Here is a 16,823-nt window from a genome sequence, read left to right as displayed (position 1 = left end):
TTGGTCTGTGTGCTTCCTGTGTACATAGACTAAAAATAAGGCGGTGCAGATTAAAATAACTATACCGTAAATATGACAAAAGTTGTGCAGAGTAAAATAGAAACTCTCCATTCAAATCTAGTAACAGGTCAGGTCCTCTAAGAATGGGACTGGGACTATATTCCAACTGCGGTTCACCTATTGGTGACCCAGGTTTTTTTTTTTTAGATTTGACTATAACATGACTCCAGTAATTCAAATGTATTTGACTGATTTAGGCTACGTTCACACTGCAGGCGAAAGCGCATTAAATCCGATTTTTCTGACCCTATGCGACCATCTATCCGATCATGGTGTGACAGTGTGAACGGCACAAATCCGATATTTTCAAATCCGACCTGCATGGGTCACTTTCGTATGTGGTGCTGAATCCGATACATATCTGATGTTTCAGAAAGCGACTGCTGTTTGATGGTTATGTCGCATTAAATCCGTCTTTTACGTCACTGACACAAGACAGACGCCAATTATCAGCGCCGGAGAAGACATCGTGAACGCCTCCTGGCCATCCAGTGTAGATGTTAGTGAAACTGTTGGGAAGACAACGTAAACATTTTGTTTGTTCTGTATAATCTGCAGATTGTGACAGAAATCTGCAGCTATTCTTCGAAGCAGCGCTCCTCTCTTAAACAGTAATAAGGATCATTATTAGGTTATTTACATTATTATGTAAATAACAAAATAACTTAAAGCAAAAATTGGGAAACGTGAAGTCCGAAGTCTTTATATTAACGGCCATCAGTCAAACAATACTGTTGCTCTGGGACTAAACAGTGTGTGACGTCTTCTTTTGTGCATGCGGCCGCTTTGAGCGTTCACACTAGAGCGCGTTTGCTGTCGCATTTTATTTGTAGTGTGAACGAGCAGACAAAAAAATCGGATTTGATCAAAAAATCGGAATTGAGCATCAAGACCTGCAGAGTGAACGTAGCCTTGGATTCTCATAAAAGGAGGGATGAACAGCTGAAGCAGTGGCGGTCCTAGCCTGTTTGGTGCCCTGGGCGAACACTCCCTCTACCCCCCCCCCCCCCCCCACACACACACACAAACAAAACATATTAAGGATTATACATTAACATAAAACTGTTGTACACACACACATATGAAAAGAGAGAGACTATGCATAGTATGCAAACGGATTCTTCATACAATGAGAACAGGATGAATCAACAATTGACAATGACTAATTAATATTAAAATCTGTAACATAATGTATTGTTTGAAGTTTAGTCTGTTACTGTTGCTATTTTTACCATTTCTTCTTGGAGCAACTGTAACCCACATATTTTCCTCAGGGATTAATGAAGTATTCTGACTCTGATTGGTTCAGGATGACCTGCCATTATCCAATCACACATCTGCTTACCTGATTCTTTCGCTCGTTTCTCCTCCTGATGGCTTTGAACTGTTTTTGTCCATCTTGGTTTTCATTTTGCCCTCCAGTATGAACACAAGTCCCCCAACCCGAGGATCAGCACAACATAACCTAACACACAGTTCACAGATTCACTTTGTCTAAGGTTTATTTCTGGGATTTCACACAACCCAGGATTCAAATCATGAATACATGATGGGCTTGGATTTACAACATTATGAATGAAATGTGCTCTATTTGGAAGCAGCTGGCCCCGCCCCTTTCGACAGGTTGTGTGTGAGACTTTAAATCATCAAACTGTAAATTTTAAATTGTTATTGATCCTTTACCCCCGAGTCCTAAAGTGTAGATTTATTTTCTTACTCTTCTGATATTTATTGTTTGTTTACTTGCACTGCTGTAACTGGAGCCTCGTCGTCTCGTCTCTCTATATGCTGGACTGTCTGTAGCGGAGATGACAATAAAGTTTACTTTGACTTCAGCAGGCGCACCGAGGGCTCTCGCGCTCACTTTTCGCGTGTAGAATTTCTAAAAAACATCGGTGCAAATGATAAGTCTGTATCATGATGTCTGGTGTTTTCGTGTTTGTTGGTTTGTTTTTATGTTGTTTTATTTTGTTAGATGGTTATTAGATGCTGCTCCAGCCAGCCAGAGAAGCCCCCGCCGCCCCGCCCTCTCCTCTCTGCGCCGCAAGCAGCAGGCGCACCTCGCAAACGGAGGGCGCCCTTACTCCCAGCAAATGGGCGACAGAAAACCGATCGGTGCCTGTGACATTCCCGATATGCGCGGGCTGATGTCGGGGCAGCATGAGTACAAGCATTTTTTTTTTTTTAGCCGATGCCCGTGATGCCGCCCCGGGCAACCGCCCGTGTCGCAGAAGATTTGTGTAGAAACAGGAAGCGTGATCATCTGTACTCACCCGTGTTTGACAGAAGCTCTGCTGTGTGAAAATGAATGTGATGAACTGAGTTTGATGTTCCTGTGAAGAGATTCAGATTTGTCTGAGCTCAAACCTGTTTAGAGACAAACAGGACTTGACTGTAGCTTTTTCACAGAGCTTCTTTCCTTCTCATTTATAATTTTATGGTTTATACTTATTAACAAGGAGCAAAAGTGGGACACGCCCTGGCAAAGCAACAAGATAAAGATTTAGTTAGATTCTTTGATTTAATTTATTTGTTTGATGTTAAAGTGGGGAGCCTCTCAGGCACTGTGATCACAGAGGAACATTTTTACGATAAACTTCTTTTTCTCTGTTCAGCAAATGCCGTCGAATGAACACTTATTTTATCCTTCGGAGAAGGAACATGTTTACAGTTGGATTTCCTGCCACATAGACAGGAAGTCACATTTGGTTTGGACTCTAAAACGTGTCATCTGTACTCACCACTGTCGGACAGAAGCTCTGCTGTGTTGTTGAGACAGTTTAATGCTCTTGTTTCAGCTGCAGCTCTCACTCAGTTTCATTTCTGGATTCTGACGTGGAAGCAGTCGCATTGCAGGTTTGTGGGAGGGGCCGAGCACAAGGACCGTCAGGTTTTACTGTGAAGGATTACAACTTTCTTTCCCCTCTGTCCAACAAATGCAGTGCGAGTCAAAGCTGTGATTAAATCAACTTATTTTATCCTTTGAGAAACGAGCATTACAGTTAGCCTTCCTGCCACAGACAGGTGAGGATCTTCATTTACTTTGGACAAAATAAAGCCGGTGTCTTCCTGTTTTTCTCCTGCCGAGCAGGTCCATCATCCTGTCATGAACCTCAGGTTCGCACAAAGCGTGGACACAAACACACTGTGTAAATATTTACAAGAGTTTTTATTGAACAGCAGAGATTACTGGGAAACGGGGATATTGTAGCTGGAAGGGAAAAGGGCGGCCCTAGAAACCGGATCGCAGAGAGTCGCAGCGAAGAACTAAGACATCAGAAGGGAGATGACAGCAATGCAGTTTCTGTGCTGGGCTCTGAAACCTGACTGAAACTCTTCAAATAAGCCATTCCTCTGCAGATGATCTGTTAGCTGTTTGACAACTACTCTTTCAAGACAGAGACGGATCAAGAAAATTTGGGGGTCAAAGGGCAAGAGACTTGGTAGGGTGGTACAGCGGTCCCTCGTTTATCGCAGGAGTTACGCTCCAAAAATAAGCCGCGATAGGTGAAATCCGCGAAGTAGCCAACTTTATTTTTTACAATGATTATAGATGTTTTAAGGCTGTCAAACCCCCTCACTGCACACTTTATACTCTTTTCTCAGACAGGCGTGAACATTGTCACACTTTTCTTTCTTGTTTAAACTCTCAAAGTTCAAACCTACGTAGAAAAATGAGTCCAGTATTATAGGATGAAACCAAAGGTCAAACCCTGTTTTCAGGTCCAGAACATGAGAGTAGAGCAGCTGCAGAGAATTCAACATTGACGAATCAACGGTACGGAAGTAGAGGAAGCAAGAACAGTAACTTCTACCTTCCCTTAGCATGGCGAGAAGTCCAACTTTTTGTGCGATGGTTAGCATCGTCCTCTGCCTTTCAGGTGCTGCTGCACAGCTGCCTTTGATGGCGCAAAACGTTTCGTCGACATTGTTGTTTGTTGGGGAGAAAACCTACAAACAGTCCAGCACTTCAGAGTCACGCTGCTAGGACATGCCCGTCGTTGCCAAGTTACCTGCTCCTCCCAGGCTGATCACATCCACCTCAGAGGTGGTGAGAATAAACACGAGACCTCCATGATGCTTCAGTGTGAAAACTGTGACGTTTCACTAACGGCGCACCCTGGTGGTAAGAGAACACCACGAAACAGGACGGTGAAGTCTAAACAGTCGAGACCTCAGAGACATCAGGTGATGTGGAAATGTTTTATTCTTACAGATTACAGGCAGAGTCACTGGTTTGGATCGGTCCTTCAGAGCGTCACCGAGACACCTGAACCTGATGCAGCTCTGAATGTCACAGTCGTGCTGAGCAGCTCAGCTAGCAGGAAGTAAATGTGAGTTATTGATCTTTGCTGATTTATCAATGATCAATCATCAGGAAACAAAGGCACGGAATCAGCTGCAGTTAGAAATGTTCCAACAGTTTAACATGAAGGGCGACCGAGACAGAAGCGACTCCATTGGTCACGTGACGGGCCTCGACTGATCGATGCGTTTCAGGCGACGGGTCAGTCTGAGCAGCTACGCTCCGGGGTATTCAAAGACGGCGGCAGCTCCCATCCCGGTCCCGATGCACATGGACACAACGCCGTACGCCCTGCGGGGAACACAAGAGGGCGACAGTGAGAACACGTTTTCAAACGTACGAGGAGGCGAACGCGTGACCGTCGACACCGACCTCCTGCCTCTGCGTTTGAGCTCGTTGAGCAGCGTCACCACCTGCCGGGCGCCGGTGCAGCCCAGAGGGTGACCCAGAGCGATGGCGCCACCGTTCGGATTCACCTTCTCCGGCGGGATCCCCAGCTTCTCCACGCTGTACACCGCCTGAGAGGAAACGCCACCACCAGCAGCGAGACAGAGGTGGAGGCCAAAGGTTAAAGTGATAATCTTTATTTAAAAAGACAAAAGCAAATGAACAAAGTCTGGAGACTGAGAGGTCAAAGGGTAAATTCCTGCATGTGGAAACGCTTTGATGACTTCATACTTTATCTGTACTGTGTTAAAGAGATACTGACTGAAGCTGAACTCGGGCCGTACTGCAACACTATACCACAAGGTGGCGCACAGAGTCACTGTGATATTTATTTAAAAACAATGTTATCATGCTTGACTCTGATTGGTCAGTAAGACCATCCATCCATTCTCTTCCACGTATCCTTAACAGCCTATCCAAGCTACCATAGGGCAAGAGGCGGGGTCACCCTGGACAGGTGGCCAATCCACCACCAACACAGAGAGACAAACAACCATTCACACGCACACCTATGGGCAATTTAGAATCACCAGTTAACCCCACTGACTGTTTGGACTGTGGGAGGAAGCCGGAGAGAACCCCCACAGACAGAGACTCCACACGGAGAGGCCCCGCCTTCTCGCTGTGGTGCAACCGTGCTGCCCACCACGCCAGTGTGCGACCCGTCAATAAGACTAAAAAAGGGATTGAGTTTATACACACACACACATAGACTCACATGCTGCCCCCTGCTGGCAGGAGTGTTCGTTTGGAGAGAGTAGCTACCTGCCTGAAGCGATACGTCGTCTCTGAACTCACCTGACTTGCAAAGGCCTCGTTAATTTCAAACACATCGATATCCGCCACAGAGAGTCCTGCAGAGAGAAGAACTCAGACATGTTGGACAAACTCACACTTTCCTCCACGTTCACGGGTGAGCTAAGCCCCGCCTCCCAGCTTTAGGAGGAGGCAGGAACCTGTAGGAAACATGCTAACGATACTGGAACAAAGATCTCTGGGTTAATTACGTCTTTCATGAATCTTAATCCGAAGTCGGAGGAGGACACGTCGGCGTACAAACACTTCCTACCTGCCTGCTGCAGCGCTGCCGGGATGGCGTACGCCGGTCCGATGCCCATCACATCAGGAGGGACGCCCACCACCGCGCTGGCCCTCAGGACCCCCAGCACCGGGAGACCCAGCGCCTCGACCGCAGACCTGCGACCGATCAGGACGGCCGCCGCGCCGTCGCTCACCTGGCTGGAGTTACCTGAGACAAACGAGCACGTGAGCTCCTGACGGCCGAGCGAGATTCATTCTGCGGCCCCGCCCGCACTCTGACCTGCTGTGGTGCTGCCGTCGGGCTTGAAGGCCGGCCGCAGTTTGGCGAGCCCCTCCAGCGTCGTCCCCGGTCTCACGCCCTCGTCTCTGCTGACCGTCACCTGACGCTCTTTGCCCTCGTCGTCCACAAACTTGGTGGTAACGGGGACGATCTCGTGGTCGAACAGACCCGCCCTCTGCGCCCGCGCCGCACTGTGTGGAGGAAGGACCGGGATTTGGTTGCAATGGAAACAGAAACAATCCTAAACATGCGTCAGTTTGTTTGACTTGGCTGCTCTAAACACTCAAGTTTTTTCTGCTCTTGCATCTCTGTGATGTCACAGAAGAGGGGACAGAAGCTTCCAGGCAGCCAATCAGAGGAAAGTTAAAGGGGGCTGGCCTTAAAGTGGGGATGGACCGAGCGGATTATTAATGTCACGCGCGGAGTGAAAATATGGAGCAGGAGATTCTTGCGTGTTGCTGAGATGTTCTTACTTCTGCTGGGAGCGGAGCGCGAAGGCGTCCTGCGTCTCTCTGGAGACGCCAAACCTCTCTGCCACGTTCTCCGACGTGATGCTGCAGAACAAACACGACACGTCTCAGTTAAGACAAAAATAACCGTTAACATTTCAGCTGGGAGTCATATTTCAGCTTTTTATAGACGGTAACCGACAAAATGACGCCTGTCAGGAGTGACGCGACTCATTTTTGAATCACTTCAGGATAAATTCTGCAGCTGGTTATGATCAGAACGTCTGCTCACACATGCAGCACTGTGTGAGAATAATTAGTGTTTATCAGCGAAATCAGGAACAATAAATTATGAAACGTCCTCCTTTCAGCTGGACAGGATCTACAATCTGATTCGCCGATGCTCGGCGCGTCGACGATCATAAACAACATCTGGAATTATAAAGCGTCTCACCCCATGGGAATGATGCAGTCTCTGGCTTTGTCGTTGTCCATCAGCCTGGAGCTCAGGTCGCCCGGGTTACCGATCCCTCGCAGCGACATGCTCTCCACGCTGCAAACAAACAGGAAACGCATCACTTCTGTCAGTGTGTCATAAAAACGGTTAACGTGTCCACACGCTGCCATAGGAGCTTAATCCCAGTGTATGACCATGACTGTGATCTGCTCAGGATTATTATGGTATGTCCACTTTAATGTACTTTTGATCAATTTGTGTTTAGTTTTTAAATCAAATGTGACTTTTTATAAATTCAGATATTATTATTATTATTATTATTATGATTATTATTATTATTATTGTGTCAGATTAAAGTTCAAAGAGATCTAAATTAACTGTTTGTGTCTAACCTGTAATTTTCCTGACTCCTTAATTTTATTTCAAATAAGAATTTTTAGAGGAAGAAAACAGATTTGGACTTTTTAAAACCACGACCATCTACTCACTCACTGTTTATAATAAACATTTTAATGAATTATGAGGTAATTATTGGCAGAACTGGGCCTCCGTACATCGATGGCATAGTACATGTCATAAATTAGCTAAGAAAAGTAAAATAGTTCATTATGTGTGTTTATTTAAAAAAATTAAACTTCACCTGTTTACATGAAAAATATTCTTCATGTTTAAAACTCTCAGCTTTACTTGAGCAATTTTTTAACAACATCTGGATCGAGTGTTAAACCCACCCGCAGGCGAGGCCGAGGTCGATGGCTCTGCTCCTGATGGCTCCTGCACACACGGGTCAGAATTCGGTCATTCGGGTAAAAACCGGGCGGTTGGGTTAGTGGGAGCACGGCGGCGTTACCTGCTACGTTAAAGAGCGCCTGCAGGCCGGAGGAGCACTGCCGGTTCACCGTGTAGACGGGCACCGACTCAGGGAAGCCGCTGAAAGGAGGACGGAGCGGTGAGGAGCGCAGACAAACAGCAGGAGAGTGTCAGAGGCGTCAGACTCACCTGAGGAAGTGAGCCACTCGGGCCATCAGTGCGCCGGCGCCGGGCTGGAGCACGTTACCTGAACAGACAGAGGTTACATCTTCACCTACCTGCAGACAGGTGAGTCAGCCGACACATCAGAGCAGACGCGAAGGACAAAGCCTCACCCACACAGACGTCTCCCAGCCGCTCAGGCGACAGTCCGACGTCCTTCAGCACGGCCGACATCACGGCGCTCAGCAGCTCGTCAGGCGTGGTGTCCTGGAGGTGCGGAAAGAGTTAAACAGAACTTTATTCACAGCAAAGCAGAAAATAAATAAAGATCCCACAGCGCCCACCACAGCAAAACACGTTTAAACTTTGAGCCCTTAAAAATATTAATAAAGTGAGGCGCTGTGACTGGAGGTCAAAGGTCATCCTGACCACACGCTGTCAGCCTCACAGAAAATAATCTGCGTGATATCAAACAACACATTCAAATAATTTATATATAAAACACTGTTGTGAGAATTTTCTTTGTATTTACATCCATGTAAACTTTGTTTCTAAATAGAAAACTGATCAAACAACAGCTGCTCTGAACCTAAAGCCGCCTGCTTAAATAAAGCGCGTCTAAAGAAAATAATCTGAAATAAAAAGTAAGATTAATGATAAAGAGACTTAACTGGGCGTCATATTAAGTTTCCTCGGAACTGCAGCTTAAAACCAGTGAAAATCACCGTAAAAACGGCCGTAAAGCAAACTTCGTGGTTTTCTGGCCTCACCTTCGCCACAGTTGGCAGGTAACCTGCACTCACCTTAAAGCCTCCCCTTTTGGCCTTTCCGATCGCGGTCCTGCGGCCGTGAACCACCACCACGTCCTCCGGGGAGCTGCGACTGCTCGCCGCTGTCGCCGAGCCGCAGTCCGACCTCCGTAAGTCCCGCCTGAAGTTCGACGAGCCGCCGGGAGGCAGGTGTCCGGAAATGATCTTCAGCCTGTGCATGACGGCGGAGGAGCTGAGAGGAGACTCGCGGAGCGGAGTTCGGCTCCAGACTGGACTCTGAACCCAGAGTCCGCTCCAACAACATCCGGGTTCGTAAAGCCAGGACGGGAGGAGCGGAGGGACAAACAGTGCGCGCGCATGCAGCGGATTTATCAGGTCAGACGAAAAGAATCAGAAAATTTTAATTATCCCCAATTAAGATACGACAGAGCAGCATGTCGATGAGGATAAGGCCAGGGCATAAACAGGCAATAAGAGTGAGATAGTAACAAAGGTGGCGCTCCTCCTCCTCTCGGTCCTGCAGGAAATGCAGCGGAGGCGTCGCCCAGAGGGGAGCATTGAAATGCGGGGAGAAGAATGTGAGAGGGGTCGTTGATGATTTTGGCTGCCTGTCTGAGGCCTGTTGGCTGAAAACCTGTCAGTTCTGACAGGCCGATGACTGTAGAGCACGCTGATGCAGTGTGCTGCAGTCTGTTCCTGTATGAAGGCTGATGGAGAAGGTCATGATGCTTCCCTGGAAGGCATCGTAAAAAGTCATGATGATGGCTGTGCTGACTCCAAAGGAGTTGAGTTTCCTAAGGAGGTGTAGCCGTTGGTGGCACCTCCTGAGAATCTCCTCTGTGTTGGCAGAGAATCTCAGGAGGTTGTCAAAGATGCTTCCCAGGTATTTGTACTCCTCAGCTACCTCCACTGGCTTCCCGTGACTGAAGCAGCCAGATCCATCTGCCTGCTGGAGAAGGTCACCACCGCATTTCAATGCCTCCCCTCTGGGCGACGCCTCTCTTTGGTTTTGCTCACATTCAAGTTTGGAGCTGTCACACCTCTCTACAAACTCGTGGTGCTGTGAGGGCCTGACAGCAGTGACAGGAGAACTGTGTCGTCAGCATATTTCACCAGGTGACAGAAAAGCGTTATTATAAGTTAGAACACGTTATTATATGTAGAAACATTGAGGGTAAATCTTTGTTCATTCACATTGAGCCAAAGGTCAGATTATTTATGATTTCATTCAGTATTTAACCATTTTTACTCTTTACGTTTGTAATTTTTAATGAAGTTTTTGTTTTTCTCGTTTCCCAAACATTTTGGAAAAACGTCAGAATTTGAAGCTGTTATGTTGATGTTTGTAATCTGTAATCATGTGAAATAAACTGGATTCTTTCTTTCAAAGTTTGGATTTCATGACCTCCTTTTCCTGCCTGAAAGTTACCAGAAAATATTTGATAAAAAGTAAACTACGAATGAAATGTTTTCATAATTTATTTAATCAGAAAACATTTTTCTTACTTCAAATTTCATTTGTGCTTTCTCGCACAAACTTTGGTTTGATTCGTTTATCAAATCAAAGTTAATGGAAATGCAGTAAAATTCCATTTTTATGTGAATTTTACTGCATTTTTCATTTTTCATTCACAGACTCGCTGGAATCATTTCTTCCCTCTGAAACGTTCAGATGGGATTTTTTTCAGCGTGAGACAAAAACTGAGACTCAGAGAAAAATCCATCAAACCTTTTATTTCCAAATGTGTCACAGTAACACATCGATAAGGCCGCCGACTCACTGCACATTCTGGCTGAAACAGACGACAGGAAACAAACAAACAAACAAACAAACTATGTCTTCGTCTACGATCAAAAAAAAAAAGAAAAAAAAAAAGTAATTTTTCAGATTACACAAAGAAAAAGAGGAAGACGAGTAGTGTCTGTCACAGAAATCCATTTACACACCTTCAACAAAAACCTAGGATAACATAGGTACACATGTGATTTTCAAAGTAAGAGCCTGAGGATTTTAAACTATAAAATTAAATAGAGTTAAAAATCACAGGAACATTTCAGTGAAACGTCCTTTTAATTGCTTCAAACAAATCAGAAACAGAAAATCAGGAATGTGATGAACCGTCCACGAACACAAACTAAAATAAAACTTTGATTCCTTCATCAACAGCAGGAATGTTTAAGAATCTCACTTTTACAAATTTTATTAAATTCAAATGTTTTCTTTAAGGCAACAAACTGAAAACCTTCAGAGACGCTGCTCGCCCAGTCCTCCCAGTTTATGTTTGGAAGAAGTCCCCAAGTTCCTGAAAAATCTTAAAGCTCTGCTCCAGGAGAAGAAACTGTCTGACCAACCAAAATAAAACAGTTGCATTTGTGGGCTGCTTTATTTATTTATTTATTTATGGCACGTTTGCACCAAAAGGTATTATTGGAAATTCCTGTGTTTAAAAACAAAGTTTAAAACCTAAAACGAACAAAGCGTTCAGCAGAAACGAACAGATGCTGTGACTGAGGCCAACACAGCTGTGCTGAAGCTCAAACAGGGCTGTCGTGTAATACCACTCGGCACCACAAGAGGGCGCAGTGAGACCTGAACCGTAATAAAGCTTCCCAAGAACGTGAGGGTGGAACAGAGAAACAGTTCAGGTGAAAACATCTGGAGCAGAATTTCAGGATTTTAAAGTCGCGCGGCGCTGAGCTGGTGAACGTTTATATCAAACGCTCAGGAACCAGATCAGAGAGCGAAATATCCTGACAGCCGTGACAGAGCTCAGAGGAAAAACTCCCACAAACAGCTGAATCAGACTACAGGGAACATATTGTCCTCCTGCTTCAGAGCTGATGTTCACATTCAGACTGCAGCCACACAAAGTCAAATCACTGCTTGTGTCTCTTTAATTATCTGGTTAACGTCCACCGTGAGTAATAAAAGATGTGTTCGATCATCTCAGTGGCTTTTAAAAGCAAACACACTCGTCTGTACTTGCTTTTATCTGGTGACCTGAATATCTGATTGATTGTAGTTTTAGTGTTTAATCAATAGATATGATCGACAGCTTGTGGAAGTCCTCTGTGGTTCTGTGGACTGAACAGACTAACACAAGACCTTTAAACGGGGCTTTCAGACAGGATTGCACAGGTGTTTGTAGTGTGATGTCTGCTGACAGCTGTGGATTAATCTGCCACTGAAAGTAGTCCCGACCAACCTGAAGCCATCGTCTTTTCTTCCAACTCCTACATAACGGAGACGATGAACACAGGCAGCGTTGGAGGGACGTCTTCTTGTTTCTTCACGTTTCCATCGAGTCGTCGTTGTTCCGTCTTTGAGGCTCAGCGAGTCCGTCTTTCCTTCGGTAACTTCCTGAGAACTCCACAGTTTTAAAGTCAACATGGCAGTGAAGCAGGAATCTCTGCGGCGCCCTCCGTTCCGCCTGTCAGGCGTAGAAGATGAGCTCGGGGATCTGGCCTCCCTGCACGCCAGTGCCGTTGGTGCTGTCGGAGGAGCACTGGAACTGGAAGGTCACTTTCCCACACTGCACCTCGGTCATGCCCTCCTGGCCGAAGTAGCTCAGCTCGTTGCCGTCCAGCACCACGCTGGCGGTGTAGAAAGTGTCCGGCTCGATCTGCACCGGGTACTCGAACGACACGGGGAAGGTGCTGCTCGAGCCGTCGGAGAAGTACTTGATGATGCGCTGGGCCATCGGTACGCCCTGGCGCTTCAGCTCAATCTTGGCGTTATATTCGGCCGAGCCGCAGCTGGAGCCGTACAGGCCGAAGCCGGCGATGAAGACGCGCTTGTCGACCGCGAACTGGATGCTGTCGCAGCGACCTCGGTACCGCCACTGGTTGCTCCTGTAAGCGCAAGACTGGAAGCGGTGGCAGCGTTGCGGCGACAGGCCTTTACGCGGTTTGGTGCAGAACAGCAGATCGGGCTTGTTGGCCGCGGTGTACCACAGGAAGATGTCATTGGTCTCGTTGAGCGTGAGCACGCCAGACTGCGCCGCCCCGTTGGCAAAGTCCTCCAGCGCCATGGCGGGGATGCGGATCAGGTAGATGGCCTTACCCAGCACCAGGCGCTTGTTCTCGATGGTTGGCGGCAAATCCTGCCTCTGACACTCGGCCTCGGCCCAGTTCAGCGCCGCCTCGAACACCACCATCTCTTTGGCGTTGAGCGTTTCCCGCCGCAGGATGCTCTCCAGCGTCTGGACGTCGATGTCGCAAAAACCCTCAGAGCGCAGCGCGAGCTCGGCCTGCGCGTCGATCACCTCCCAGCAGCGCTGCGTCAGGTCGGGTTCCTCGAACAAGCAGCTCTGCGACAGCAGCACGCAGGCGTTCTTTGCACTCAGGCTGGTCTCCAGGAAGTTGACGCAGGCTCGTGCCAGATGAGGTACGATGTACTTCTTGGCAGCATAGAGGGTGGCGAGCACCGTGTCGGCGCAAAGGTCGATCTCATCGCAGTAGATGTACCTGCGGAGGCAAAGGCACGGTTGTGGGTGAGCGGTCAGGTGTTTGTGTAACGAGGTAAACAAAATCAAAGGTTGACGCACTTCAACATGGCGAGGAAGGACGGTGGTTCTACGTCGGGGATGCGGATCTCGTCCTGATCCTCGGCCAGCTCGCCGTAGAACATGGCGTGGAAGACGGAGCTGCCGACAGCCAGGACGTACTGCCAGAACAGAGAACAACGAGGACGATGTCAGAGTCGAGAGTTACACTTTGAACACAACGACGCCCTGAGATTATCAAAGCTCAAAGAACAGGAGAACCACAACTGCATTTTATATCCTTTCACAACACTCGTGGTTACTTTAATTACCAATAAAAACAATATTATAAACTTCCAGGAATAACAAAAAACATGATGCTGATGTGCTGAGATTTAAACTGAGTCTAGCTGACGGGGGTGAAGTGGTGGCGAGTTTCAGACACGAGGCGTGGAGCAGCTGAAGGCTTATGGCGAGTAAACACTGGAGCCAGTGATGCTAGATCTGGTTAAAGCGCAGAACTCAAAGCGCTTTATACAACATTCACCCTCCCCCCTCTTAAGTGCTTTCTAGCTAACATTTACACTCTGACGGATGCTTCGGGGAGAAGCTTGGTATGTTGCCCACGGATACTTTAGCATGCAGTCAGAAATCAAACCAAACTTTAATTCATAGATGCCCTGATCTCCGGCCACTGACGCAATGCTCTACATTCTGATTACAGACAAACTGTTCACTGAGTGATTTGACACAGCCTGGTGTTCACATGCAGATCAAGGCTGTATCTGTTCTACGCTCTTTTATGGACCGTGGCATCGTATTTTTGATCCTTTTAGTTGTATGCTCATCTAATGGCTGAGCACTGATTACATACGACAGGCAAACACTTTTAAATTTAAGACTCTCCCATTCGTCGCGGGCTGATCCTTGCTGGAATCTGGGCGACGCCAGCCCGCCCTGACCGGACCCTCCGACCGGCTTCTTCCACCTACCTCTTCCTAACCAAGAAACGCTACAGGAAACGCGGTAGAAGGAGCGGCCGTCGCGTTCGCCTCAGGGTCTACTTTGAAGCCAGAGCCACTGGCTACCCACATGCCAGCCTGGACATTTGATCTTCTTTCCCTCCTTGCAGGAGCGCTCTGATGCCAAGTTGCTCACCCACCGTTCGATCTGCTCGGCTGACCATGAAGCTTACCCTTCCCTTCCTGTGGCATGTTTTCCTGCTGGGGTTTGGATAACATCGCTCCAACGCGGATTTTGCTGAAGCAACCTAAGTGTCCTACGACGCACCACCCGTGGCGATTTAGCCCCTAGGATACGGATGGCATTGCTCAATGTCAGGTCGCTGGTCAATAAGACCTTTCTCTTAAACGACTTCCTCTCCACTAACAGGATTGATGCTTTATTCCTGACTGAAACCTGGATTTGTCCTGGTGAGCTCATCCTTTTTTCCGATCTTCTTCCATCGGATTGTGTCGCTTTTAGCTCACCAAGGATTACTGGTAGGAGTGGCGGCGTAGCCTCGGAGATGACTGCATCCACGACCACACTCTGCGTGGTGGTTTACCGACTGCCTAAATATAGCAAATGTTTTATCACGGACTTTGCTGATCTCCTAGGTTCGGTTCTTTTTAAATTTGGTTGTGTTCTCATTGTCGGTGATTTTATCATACACAGTTGCTGTAAGGATGACCCCTTTGCTAAAGACTTCCTCGCTTTAACGGACTCTTAACCTGGTTCAGTGGGTTAATGACCCAACGCATGTTAAAGGACTTGTTTTTTCATATGGTCTGGACATTTGTGAATGAATATTTTGTCTTCTTTTGCAGCCATTCTTTCCCGAACCTCCTTGAAGCTGTTTGTTGTTATTGTGTTGCTGTGATATTCTGGTTTTATAGTCAGCTCCATGCGAACATGGTTTCTGCTAAACCGCGACAGCCTTTCATTAACTACTGATCGCTCCAGTGTTCAGAAATCAGCTGAGTCTTTAGCTAGAATCATGTGACCACAGATGTCCTTATTCAGCCTGCTCTGAGATCTTACTGAGACCAGTCTGTGCTCCTCACTGTATTTCTGACCTTCAGGCGGTGATGTCCTAACGTTTGCAGAGACTCAGCTGAAAGCATTAGAGTTGATAAAGCTGCCTGAGGAGCGAGCTGGTTGTGAGTGCTGAGCAGAATCTTCTGTGCTCTGAAACTGTCGAGTGTTTGCGTTACCTTGTGTCCGGGCACCCGCTGCGTCCCCCCCGGTGGTCCCACGACAAAGTGAACATCTGCCATCATCTCATTGTTGAACATGACTGAATTCCTATAAGAACACAGCAGTTTTGAGGGTTTGCTTAATGAAAAGACACCAAAGCAGGAGCAACCTGTCAGACCTGCAAACTCATCTTTCAAATACAGAAATGCTGGATGTGTGTCTGAGAAAGCTGCATGATGATTGAGGGTGAACTAAACATCCAGGACCCGTTCTCGGGGCTCTCACATTCTTGCAGCCGAGCATTTTAAAGTAATTTTTAAAAAGTCTTTTGCTTTTTAAATTCTGCTGCTGGCTTTTTCGGAGAGAATTTTAATCCTTTCTCTCTAGTGCTGGATCTCGGCCTCCTCCACACACCCACCTCTCTCTGATGGTGGGGTACAGGCCCTGCCAGTTACAGCTGGTGATGCTGGTGTTGTTGTTGGTGAGGTTCTGCTGCTGGTACTGCTGCACGGAGGCGGCCGGGACCAGCTTCTTGGTGGGAAACAGCTCCGCAGCCATCGTCCTGCAGTCAGACCGCGAACCCGCTCATGGCAGCCCGGGGAGCCGGTGCCACTGGAGGCCGGAGAGGAGAAGAGGAGCGCTGGGAAGAGAAACCAGAGTCTGCTTAAAACCCGCAGGATTTTAGCTGCGCGGAGCTAACATTAGCACAGCCAAACACATCTCGATACTTTCACCAAGTGTTTCAATAAAAGCGACAACAAATGACAAATCTGCAGCAGTAAAACCCCGAACCGGTGTGAGCAGGCAGCCCGACCCCGGAGTCCAAAATAAAAACTCATCTTATAAACGTGTTCCGTTTGTTAGCAGGTTTATGCTAAGCTAACTGAGTTATTTGCCACTTTAAAAAGTTCATTTCGCTTCTAAACTTCAGCCGTTTGTTAAATCGGTGCGTTAACACTCACCGTAAAGCCGCACAGATGTGCTTTCAATTATTTCCTCCTCATAAAACACGGTGTGTTGCTTTTTTTGTGCGTTTAGCGGAGCAGCTCTTGTTTCCCTGCAGGAGCCGCAGGCCTGTCAGCCAATCAGAGCGCAGCAGCGCCACACAGAGGCTTCTTCGTTTCCGTTTGGGAATCCAGCCTGAAGGCGAATCAGCGCCACCTGGCGGACCAGCGCTGCTTAAAAACCTGGTTTCCAAACCTTCAACAAGCAGCTTAAAACTGTTAATATTTATTACATAAAATAATAAAAATAATTGATAGCCAGTCTAACTACAGAGTCTGGTCAATAATAATTATAGTGGTCGAGACTTAGATAAACAAGAAATCAACCAATAAGATAGCAGAAAATCTTTAAAA

The 16,823-nt window shown here is 47.2% G+C and overlaps 2 protein-coding genes across 3 annotated transcripts; both read right to left on the bottom strand.

Annotated features, from left to right (window-relative positions):
• Positions 1–3,225: 3,225 nt before the first annotated feature.
• acaa1 (acetyl-CoA acyltransferase 1) lies at positions 3,226–9,108 on the bottom strand. Of its 2 annotated transcripts, XR_015129975.1 has the most exons (13): positions 8,816–9,108; positions 8,186–8,279; positions 8,040–8,097; positions 7,891–7,970; positions 7,772–7,814; positions 7,038–7,136; positions 6,608–6,688; positions 6,135–6,325; positions 5,883–6,062; positions 5,612–5,667; positions 4,739–4,884; positions 4,275–4,657; positions 3,226–4,180 (listed from the first exon to the last, which is right to left on the bottom strand). XR_015129975.1 is itself a non-coding variant. In XM_086297187.1 (12 exons), the coding sequence occupies exons 1-12, from the start codon at positions 8,999–9,001 to the stop codon at positions 4,582–4,584; spliced, it is 1,290 nt and encodes a 429-aa protein (XP_086153313.1). In that variant the 5' UTR covers positions 9,002–9,108; the 3' UTR covers positions 4,250–4,581. The 2 variants fall into 2 exon arrangements, 1 of the variants encoding a protein (XP_086153313.1); XM_086297187.1 differs by lacking the exon at positions 3,226–4,180 and having other exon boundaries at positions 4,250–4,657.
• A 1,393-nt stretch (positions 9,109–10,501) lies between these two features.
• Positions 10,502–16,812, bottom strand: LOC147328650 (BTB/POZ domain-containing protein 3-like). Its single transcript, XM_086297185.1, has 5 exons — positions 16,428–16,812; positions 15,884–16,105; positions 15,483–15,573; positions 13,330–13,448; positions 10,502–13,249 (listed from the first exon to the last, which is right to left on the bottom strand). The coding sequence occupies exons 2-5, from the start codon at positions 16,021–16,023 to the stop codon at positions 12,217–12,219; spliced, it is 1,383 nt and encodes a 460-aa protein (XP_086153311.1). The 5' UTR covers positions 16,024–16,105; positions 16,428–16,812; the 3' UTR covers positions 10,502–12,216.
• Between the last annotated feature and the right edge of the window lie 11 nt (positions 16,813–16,823).

This window comes from Aulonocara sp. 'chitande type north' Nkhata Bay, linkage group LG6 (genome assembly GCF_057382095.1).
Source record: "Aulonocara sp. 'chitande type north' Nkhata Bay isolate Kocher_YH1m ecotype deep benthic linkage group LG6, A_spYH_male_GT1.1, whole genome shotgun sequence".
Classification (NCBI taxonomy): Eukaryota; Metazoa; Chordata; class Actinopteri; order Cichliformes; family Cichlidae; genus Aulonocara; species Aulonocara sp. 'chitande type north' Nkhata Bay.
This window is presented reverse-complemented; position numbering and strand designations above follow the sequence as displayed.